At 56.7% G+C, this 9276-nt stretch overlaps 2 protein-coding genes across 7 annotated transcripts in view; one reads left to right on the forward strand and one right to left on the reverse strand.

Moving 5' to 3' along the window:
• The window catches only part of ASB6 (ankyrin repeat and SOCS box containing 6), a 5527-nt gene extending 212 nt beyond the window's left edge, over positions 1-5315 (forward strand). Inside the window, exons 2-7 of one of the 2 annotated variants that reach the window (XM_010570924.1) lie at positions 559-792; positions 1235-1416; positions 1824-1930; positions 2332-2440; positions 2974-3060; positions 3262-5315. In XM_010570924.1, coding sequence (XP_010569226.1) covers positions 680-792; positions 1235-1416; positions 1824-1930; positions 2332-2440; positions 2974-3060; positions 3262-3938 — 1275 coding nt within the window. In that variant the 5' untranslated portion in view covers positions 559-679 and the 3' untranslated portion in view covers positions 3939-5315. Of the gene's footprint in view, positions 1-52; positions 793-1234; positions 1417-1823; positions 1931-2331; positions 2441-2973; positions 3061-3261 lie in introns of those variants that run through there. The other variant, XM_010570922.1, reaches the window with a different exon arrangement.
• An 888-nt stretch (positions 5316-6203) lies between these two features.
• On the reverse strand, positions 6204-9206 carry NTMT1 (N-terminal Xaa-Pro-Lys N-methyltransferase 1). Of its 5 annotated transcripts, none has more exons than XM_010570926.1 (4): positions 8568-9206; positions 7594-7789; positions 7117-7369; positions 6204-6703 (listed from the first exon to the last, which is right to left on the reverse strand). In XM_010570926.1, the coding sequence occupies exons 2-4, from the start codon at positions 7753-7755 to the stop codon at positions 6447-6449; spliced, it is 672 nt and encodes a 223-aa protein (XP_010569228.1). In that variant the 5' UTR covers positions 7756-7789; positions 8568-9206; the 3' UTR covers positions 6204-6446. The 5 variants fall into 5 exon arrangements, with proteins under 5 accessions (XP_010569228.1, XP_010569231.1, XP_010569230.1 ...); XM_010570929.1 differs by having other exon boundaries at positions 7594-7792; XM_010570928.1 differs by having other exon boundaries at positions 7594-7795.
• Positions 9207-9276: the final 70 nt, after the last annotated feature.

Genomic DNA, 9276 nt, shown 5'->3' on the forward strand with positions numbered 1-9276 from the left:
GCGCGCCTCCGCCCCCCCCCCCCCCCGGGGGTGCTGAGGGGTTTATAGGCCTCTGCGCTTGCCCCCCGTGGGTTGCGGTGAGATTTAGGGGCCTCTCGGTCCCCTCCCTGGGGTTGCCGCCCTGTGCGCTGGAGGTCCCCGCGCTGGCTGCTGGGGGTCGCGGGGGGGTTACGGGGCCCCCGGCCTTGCGGGGGCTGCTCCAGCCCTGCTTTTCCCCCAGGCAGGGGTCTGCTGGTCACAGGCAACCCCGGAGCACCTCTCCGCTCTGGCTGCCCTCTCCCTGGCACCCCCAGTGTGTGGGGGCTTGCGGCAGAGCCTCTGCAAAGGGGGTTTGCCCTGAGCCTGGGCTCCGCCTGGCGTGTTTTCTTCCTGCGCCCAGATAACTCCAATTTGCGGCTCTGCGTGCGGGAGATAATTGGAATGCACCTCCGTGGTGTGTGGGAGGAGAGCATTGCGCTGATCTTTGTTGCCTTTTAGAAATGCATAAGCAGGGAGGGAGGAAGGCTGCGGGTTTTTTCTAAGTGCAAAACTGCTAGAAAGGCTTGTTTGTTTTAAAAGGAAGGAAAAAGCCTTTGGAAACCAGGCAGCGCCAGGGTCTGTCCACCAGAGTCCTGCGTGGGGGAAGACACCACTGCCATGCTGGAGGTCCCTGGACAGTCTGTGCGCAGAGCAGAGCACGATGCCTTTCCTGCACGGCTTCCGCAGGATCATCTTCGAGTATCAGCCCCTGGTAGACGAGATCTTGGGGTTGCTGGCGATACAGGATGCGGAACAGCAGAGCACCCTTGAGAGGTAACTAGATGGGGCTGTGAGCAAAGCTCTGGGGCTAAACGCCCATTTGGTGTTTTAGGGGGTGATGGCTGGAGCTCAGTGATGCGGCCGAGGTCAGACACAGCACTGGCTGGGAACAAACCCCAGCTCATCCCACAAACCTTAGTCTTGCCACTATTCTTTGGGAACGTGGGAGCGGAGCAGAGCAAACACAGGGACTACGTACGCTCCCCAGGAGCAGCCCTTTCTGGCTGACCCATGGCAGTAAAACCTAGACTGAGGTTCAGCTGTGACCTTGATGCTGCTGCTTAACCCTACAGCCAACAGATTAGAGACCTGGTGGTTATGTGACAAGAGGGGAGACTAGGGATTTTTCTTCTTCTCTGGTGCTACACTGACCCTTGCACACCCCTGAGACATGTGCCGTTCAGCTGATTAACTGGTTGTTTTTGTGTGTCTTAAGCCCTGCCTGTCTGGGCAATGACAGGAGCCAGCTCTCGGCTGTGAGACGAGTCTTGGAGCGGGAGACTCACTCCCCGTTTTATCAGGAAGGTGTGAGCTATGCCTTGCTGAAGGTCACCGAGCTGGGGCTCGTCCCTGCCGCAGAAATCCTCCTGGAGTTTGGAGCTGACCTCAGCTTTGAAGGTAAGGCTGGTGGGAAGGGGACTGGGCCTGGCCAGGAGGAACCAGCTGGTGAGAAGCTGCCCAGGAAGACAGTGATAGCTGGGGCAGAAAGAGAGGGTGCTGCCAGCTCAGATTCCCGCTCCTTGCTGGGATAGCATGGATCTGCCTTGTGGCAGCCCTTGTGCAGCCACAGTGATGGACTGGGGGATGGCCAGGGGCTTGGGGGCCAGTTTGCAGCTTTGAGGGCTTTTGCCAGAGATGGAGCCATTGCAAAAGCAGGACCTGGGGTGTCTGTGACAGTCCTGTTTTCATGGGCATCATGATATTCTCGGGACCCTCCCCAGCTGCCTCCTTCTGCTTTTGGTGGGTATTGGGGCCGTTATGGGAAAGCCCTTAGTTCTTTCTGACTCTTGTGTTTTTGTCCTCAGATCCAGTCACCTACTACACCCCCCTGCACATCGCAGTGCTCCGCAACCAGCCGGATATGGTGGAGCTCCTGGTGCACCACGGGGCCGACATCAACCGGAGAGACCGGGTACGGATTTAGCTGCCTGGGCACAGCCAAGCTGCGCCCCATTGAGACTTAGCTGCAAGGGACTGGAGTGTGGGGACAGCCCTCCATGCTCCCCACTTCCCACTGCTTCCCCTTGGTGACCTCCTGTCCCTGTTGCCTGTAGTGTTCTGATGCTGTGGCAGAAGCTCAGGGTGCCTTTGGCTGAGCAAACCTGCCTCTGCCATGGAGTGATAGGTGGGAGAAGGCTGGGGTAGACAAACCTTTCCCTGTGGATACACCGGGGAAGGTTCACTTTGATTTTGGGGGGATGGGTTGAAATATGCTCTTATGCTGGCCATGATGAAGCCCCAGTAGCGACTCTCTGGAGGCACTCACAAATAGTCTTTAATACTTGGGGTTTTTTTTCCTCTTGCTCTATGCAGATCCATGAGAGCAGTCCTCTCGACCTGGCCAGTGAGGAGCCCGAGCGGTTGCCATGCCTCCAGCGGCTGCTTCAGCTGGGAGCTGATGTCAACGCAGCTGACAAAAATGGTCTGTGTGCCCTGTCCAGCTCCCCCAGCCTGGGTTCTCCCAGCAGTTGGCCATCATGAGTGGGCTAGAGCAGGGCATGGGGTCCGGGTCTTTCCGTCTTGCTGCTGCAAGTGCTCTCTGGTTACAAACTGGTTTGGAATTTGGGTGCAGGCTGCAGAACCTCCCTGGTGCTCTGTGTTTTCTCTTTGTATGCTGGCTGTGTCAGGTGTAGAAGGGGGCTGAAACCAGCTCCGCACAGTCCCTGGGAAATGGGATGGGGCTGTGCCTCCATATCCCCGTGGTGCCCATATGCTCTAAAACTCACTGTACCGTGGCACACATGCCCTCTGGGGCCACCAACAGCCCTGCACATGTGGCCTGTGACCATGTCCCCACAGCTGTGCACCATCATGGGGATGGCGGAAGCCTGCCAGAAGTAGAAGGGTTGTCTCATCCCATGTTTGGCCACCTGGTTGGTGGGGTGGATTGTTTTCCTTCCTGCCGTTTGGGGTGTCACCCTATTTTCATCTGACTGACCGATGGCTGCATTGCAGGAAAAACAGCGCTGTTGCACGCCCTGGCCAGCAGTGACGGTGTCCAGATCCACAACACTGAGAGCATCCATCTCTTGTTGGAAGGAGGTAAGGGCAACCTTCTCCCCTCTCTGCACACAATCTCTCCAGGCCTAGCGCTGGCTGATTCTTTGTACAGCACTGGGCACTGCCCTCCCAACTCCTTTATGTTCCCACTTCAGCAAGAGTAAAGCCTAGCAGTGCCAGAGTTAGCACTGTCCTGGTCTCATTGTCTGCAATGCCAGTTACATTCTTTGTCCCTTCCTCCAGGTGCAGACGTCAGGGCCACCACCAAAGATGGTGACACGGTCTTCACCTATGTTATCTTCCTGCTGGGAGAAATGGTATGCAGCAGCACTGAGGAGGCACAGGTGATCAATCGCTTCTGCTTTCGTGTCACACAGCTGCTGCTGGCCCATGGTGCCAACCCCAGTGAGTGCCCGGCCCCTGAGTCCCTCACTCACCTCTGCTTCAAAAGCTTCAAACGCCACTTCCCACTGCTGCGTTTCTTGCTGGAGTCAGGTGCTGCCTACAACTGCTCCCTCCATGGTCCCTCGTGTTGGTCAGGCTTCCACATCGTCTTCGAGTGCCTCTGCTCGCACCTCAGCGTCTCCGAAGATGACAGCTTCTCTACAGACCTCATCCAGAAGGGTCAGACTCTGCTGGAGCTCATGATGGCCAGTTCACAAGCCATCCAGCTGCCCAGCAACTTTGAGGTCAACACCAGCAGTTGTAGGTATCATGGGGAGAAGATCAGGACTCTCTTCTGCTCTCTGAAGCAGCTGGAGCGCTCCCCACAGGCATTGAAACATCTCTGCAGGGTGTTTATTCGGCAGCGCCTTAAACCATGGCCAGTAGATGTTAAAATCAAGGCTCTACCTCTTCCAGACAGGCTGAAGTGGTACCTCCTCATTGACCACACTGCTGCTGGGCACGAGGACCTCTGAGCCTGACTAATGCCTCTCCGTGTCCTCCCTCCACAGTTGTGGTGCTCCTACAGCCACCACATCTCTGCTCTGGGCCAGTTTTCTCTGCTGCAAGAGGTGTTGCTGTCCACATGCCCATGGCTTGGCCAGTGCTGCCCACAGTGTCCCTCTCTGCTGTGTTTTGGGGGGTATGCTTTTTTGGGCATGATACCACGTGCAAGTCTGTGGAGGCCTCATTGCTCTGGGGCACATTGTGGGGAGGCAGACAGAGCCCTGTGGCTCCCTGGGGGTGAAGAAAGCCCCTGGACACTGGGGACCCGGACACTTGGGCAGAGGGCTGGTTTGTGTGGATTTTAAGAAAAGTCCTGGCGGGTTGTGGGGCAGCTGGAGTGGTGTGACTGGACAGGCAGCTTGTCCCTTCTCTTTGCAGCCCTGCCAGGTCTGGGGTGGGTGAAGCAGTGCCTTAGGTGACCGGCGGAGTTGTGAGATGCCTTGGGGTGCTGGGAGAAGAGGTGTTCCCTGTGCTAGGAGTGTGCTGGCATCAGTGTCCTGGTTTCCTGCCTCTTGTCCTGGTGGTGGGAGCAGCTGTGGTGGAGGCAGGTCCAGCATCTCCCTGCGGATGTGGATGCCTTCCTCGCTCACGCGAGCTTCTGAAACCAGGGGCGAGGGTGAAGGAGAGCAGGGCTGGCAGTGGTGGCTGGCTGCTCTGCACCCTCTGAGTTTCTGCTGGGAGAACCCCATCCTCTTGGCACGGAGGACTGTCCAAGGACATCTCGGAGGTGCTGGGCTCTAAAACAGACAAATGGATGTTTCTCAGCTTTGTGGTGCTTTCCCTGTGCAAGGATGAGGAACAGGCAGTTAACTCTGCTGAGAGCCTTGTGCCTCCCTCCCTGTTCCTTTGCTCTTTCCCTTGCTGACTGTTCCGAGGACGTTGGTCTCCAGTGCCTCCTTCCCAGGAACAAGAAGTTGCAGCACTCGGGGTTTTCTTTCCAAGCTGCTACTGGAAGCTCCAAACTCTAGAGGTCCTGTGTCCCAGCCTTGCCACAGCTGTCTGTCTCCCCTTCTAGGCATCTGCTTCCTCGTGACATGCCAAAGACTGGCCACAGAGCTGAGCTCCCCACGTTTTTGTTGTTTTGGGTTTTGTTTGTCATGGGGGACAGATGCAGAAGAAGATGAAAAGAGGAAAAAAAACCTATTCTGAGTAGGTACAGTTTATAGCAGGTGGATCTGGGATCCACTGGCAGTTTAGCTGCAGAAGGGTTGTCTTCCCCCCATTGCCTTCCTGGCAGCATCTGAGTTTTACCTTCTCCCACCCTGTAGAACTGGAGCTATACATCTTGATGAATTGATGTTTAAAAATAATAATAATGTGATCAAATATTCCCCTGGTGTCTGGAATGGGAAATGAGCAATTAAATGAGGCCTTTTGTAATAATGACAAGGGGCTTGTTTCTTCTGCAGGAGAGATGGGGTGGAGGAGATGGCTCTGCAGGGATGGGTGGAATCACGTGTGAGCTTGGCTGGAGGGATGGGCTGCAGTTGGGGTCTGCCTGTTGGCTCGCCCACCTGGCAAACAGTCGTGCCAGTGCTGGCCAAGTCATGTTGGGTTAGGCTGGCACAAGCCAGTGGCTGGAGTTGGGCAAAACAACATGGTTATGGCCAAGGAGGAGATGGGAGTGTTCAAAGCTGGGAGATGGTGTAGGGTGTTGGGAGAGCAGCTGTAGTGTTGCAGCATTCAAGCAGGAGGTGCTGGGCATCATGTGAGTCTGTGGTAATGGGCTGGGGGGGGGTCCGGGGGCAGTTCAGAGCAGGTTCCCCATTAATGCCCAGAGCACACCAGCTCTCTCCCAGGGTTGCAGGGCTTTGTCTGAGTTACCTCTAACCCTGGAGGATGTGGGGGACCCAGGATTGCATCCGCCTCCCTTTTTTCTGCATGTGTGGGAGACCTGCTCCTGGGTTTAAAGGAGAGGCCTGCATGAAGCCCCAGAACCTGGTGTTGCCTCCCCAACCCACCCCAGGGAAATGGCAGAGATTTCTCCCATTTGCCTTGCCCAGCTTGTTGCTGTGAACAGCAGCAAGTTCAAGAGTGGGCAAGGGTCAAACACCCAAGCAAGGAAGGGAGCCCAGACCCTCACAGAGGTGCTCTGAGCTCCTGCTCACTAACAGGAGCTGTGTGTGACTGCAGTCAGCAACCTGCTGGTGCCCACAGAGCAGGCCTCTTGCTCCTGTACAGAGCCCCCAAAGGTAGCATCAAGCCAACGCTGCATCTGACAAAGCCCACGTGCGGAAGTGCAACAGCAGGAAAATGTATTTGGCAAACACCTCTTTTCACAAACAGCAGCAACTTGGAAGACAAAGCCCCATCCTTGCCACCAGCCCCGGAGAGAGGGAGTCGTGACACCCTCGCTGCCGTCCACCACCCCGCAGTGAAGGCACGGTCCTCACCCCTCCCGGCCCTGGCAGGAACCACCGTGCTGGCCCGTGCTCTGAGCTGGCCCTGGAGAGACCTTCTCCCACCACCGGCCGCCCTCATCTCATGGCGAAGGTGTAGACGTGGTAGATCTCATCGGGGAAGTTCTCCTGGCGCTCCTCGGCCAGGAGGTGCAGCCCAGCTCGGCGGATGATCTTACGGACCACGTCCAGGTCCCGGCAGATGCTGCTGTCCACATCGTCCATGATCACGCCCTCCTGAGCCATGTTGTCCTTGATGACCACGATGCCGTTGGGCCGCAGGCCAGCACGGCAACGCTTCAGGAAGTCGGAGAGGTGGTTGTCAGTGAGATGTCCTGGAGGGGCAGAGCAGGGGGGGTTAGAGGGCATGGGGTGACGGGCACAGGAGGAGGGGAGGAGACTGGGAGGTTGCAGTTGGGATCCAGGCAGCCAAATACTGGAGCCGTTTGCAGGTGAAAGCTTTAGTTTGGAGGTTTCCAACTTGTGTCCCACAGGCTCTATCCAACCCACACCTCTGCCCTGGTCTCCAAGGACTTGGGGGAAAAGACCCCATAGTGCAATGCCCTTGTAGTGCCCACGGAGGGTAGGTCCCCAACTCGGCCTCCCACCCGTGCTGTGATGCTCATCTTTAATGCAGACCTCAAGCTCTCCTGCCCAAAGCACTCCCCAGTGCGTGGGGCACCTCCCCCTTGGGGGAAGCTGGATGGAGGACAGGCTGGCGAGACCCCGCAAGCAAAGCAACCCTCACCAATGACCCACTGGATCCAGATGACGTCGTAGGAGTTTGGCTCAGGGCTGAAGTCCTGGAGGCCGCAGCAGAAGTAGTTGCGCACCCGCCTGCCCTCCTCTCCCAGGTAGCTCTTGGCCTTGGTGAGGAAGTCCTCCGTCACGTCCACCATGTCCACCGTCTTGAAGAGGGGCAGCAGCAGCCGCTTGGTGATCCGGCCAATGCCCGCCCCGCAGTCCAGAGCACGGGTTGTCCCTGTCCGGTTGGGGCCATCCTGGAACAACAACCATGAGGGGCTGAATCCACTGCGAGGTACCCACAGAGGAGAAATGGGGCAACCATGTGGGCAAGACTGGGGTATGGGGGACCCACTGCAGGGCAAAGCTTTCCCAGCACACACGCAACAGAGGATCCCATGGAGCAACTCAGAAGGAAGAGCCCAGCTCTGTGCTGGGAGAAGGATGGGCCTTTGGGAGCATGACAGACTGTGCCACCTACCCGCAGAAACCTCTGCAGGAACTTTCTGGAGCTGTTGATATCGATGCTGGAGATGTGGCCATAGCCTCCCAGCATGCCATCCACCGTGGCGGGCACATCCTTCCAGTACTTCTCTGCTTTGGAGTAAAACTCAAACTCATTCTCCACCACCTCGCTTGTCATGCTGGCTGAGGGGCACGTGCCCGCGCAGGACTCGCTGCTCCTCCAAGACAGGGGAGAAACCACCGGTCAGGTCTGAAAGAGCCGCAGGTGCCATGTCCCCCCCAATTTCTATTTATCACCCCTTCACCCTCCCCAGGACTATTTCAAACCCTAAAAACCTTCAGCTGAGAGCAAGAAGGAACAAAGATCTAAATTCTGGTATTTTCTGGAGATCAACAAGCCCAAAATCCCTTCTTGGGCAGGGATGCCTCAGCCAGACCAGGCATCCCAAAGCCTTACTCAGCAGTACACCCAGTCATATTTTTATTTTTTTAAGACTGACCCACCCTTTTCACCTACTCTGCCACTTCTTCTCCTGTCTTAACGTTTTACAGATTACATGTTTATCTGTGACGACAGCCCCATCAGTCACCTCCAATTACATGTGGAGTTGCTAAAAGTTATCCTAAGCACCTACCTGAGGATTGTAAATCTCAGCCGTGACCATAAGTTAGATATTTGCAATATAATAAAGTCAAGGTATAATCAGCAATACAAGCTATAAATCCCCCCCAGACATCTCATAATTCAAGCCACTGTGGATTTGATTAACTGCGCTGGGGATTAGAAACTAGATTTAAGGTGGCCGAAGGGTAAATTCAAGGACTTCAAACACCTTTACAAATAAAGAAATATATAGTGTTCGTGGCTTGAATTTGCTGGCAAATATCCCATTAGACACAAAACCTTTTCTATGGCAGCTTAGGCAGTTTCGGTGGCCCCGCGTGGTCTTGAACAGCCCGGGGACGGAGCAGGGGGACGCAGCGTCTCACCTTACAGATCACCGGTTGAAATCCAGTTTGGCTCAGTGAGGGCGGGAGCCAGTCTGCGCTGTGATCTAGGAGAAGAAAAGATGGGATTTTAGTCCCAAATCACTCCTCTGGTCCCGCAAGTGTGCAACAAGGCCTACCGCAGCCCCAGGGAGCTGGAGGTAATAGCTGCACCAACCCTGCAGGCACCCTCCCGGGGCGGTTGGGGGGCTGGAGCTGGTGCTGCCCCATAGCTCAGAAGAGTCGAGGCTGAGCCACGGGGGCAGCCAGTGTGTAGAGGGTTTTGATCCCGCTTTTAAGCAATGCTGCTGGCTGATCTCATGGGTTGGGACCCTGGTTCGCCCTCCTGGCAGTGACACCCTTTCCTTGCCCCCAGGTTCGGCTGCGTGACCCCCTGGTGATGTTTTTCAGGGTGTCATGGGCCACTGGCACAGGTTGAGAGCACCCAGCAGGACGACCCTACCCACCAGTGTGGACCCCAGTACTGGCAGCTCCCCGCTGCCATGAAAGGCCCCGAAACGTGGCAGCTCCCCAGCTGACGTGGGGGCAGGTGAAGGCAGGCGCTCGCCCCGCAGCCCCGCTGCTGGGAGAAGGTCACACCAGCCCTCTCCTCTTTTGGGGTGTGTGTGGGGGGGTCACCCCAGCGTGGGGCCCATTCCCCAATCCCTGGGACTGTTTGAAGGCTGGGGGGGCGGTAGGGAAAGGGGGTGGG

This window comes from Haliaeetus leucocephalus, unplaced genomic scaffold (genome assembly GCF_000737465.1).
Source record: "Haliaeetus leucocephalus isolate CR32 unplaced genomic scaffold, Haliaeetus_leucocephalus-4.0 Scaffold306, whole genome shotgun sequence".
NCBI classification, from domain to species: Eukaryota; Metazoa; Chordata; class Aves; order Accipitriformes; family Accipitridae; genus Haliaeetus; species Haliaeetus leucocephalus.

Coding starts and splice junctions, on each gene's coding strand:
- NTMT1 (XM_010570926.1), bottom strand. CDS start 7,755: ATGACAAGCGAGGTGGTGGAGAATGAGTTTGAGTTTTACTCCAAAGCA. Junction 7,370..7,593: donor TCCTGCAGAGGTTTCTGCGG/GTAGGTGGCACA, acceptor TTGTTGTTCCAG/GATGGCCCCAACCGGACAGG. Junction 6,704..7,116: donor CTGGATCCAGTGGGTCATTG/GTGAGGGTTGCT, acceptor CTGCCCCTCCAG/GACATCTCACTGACAACCAC.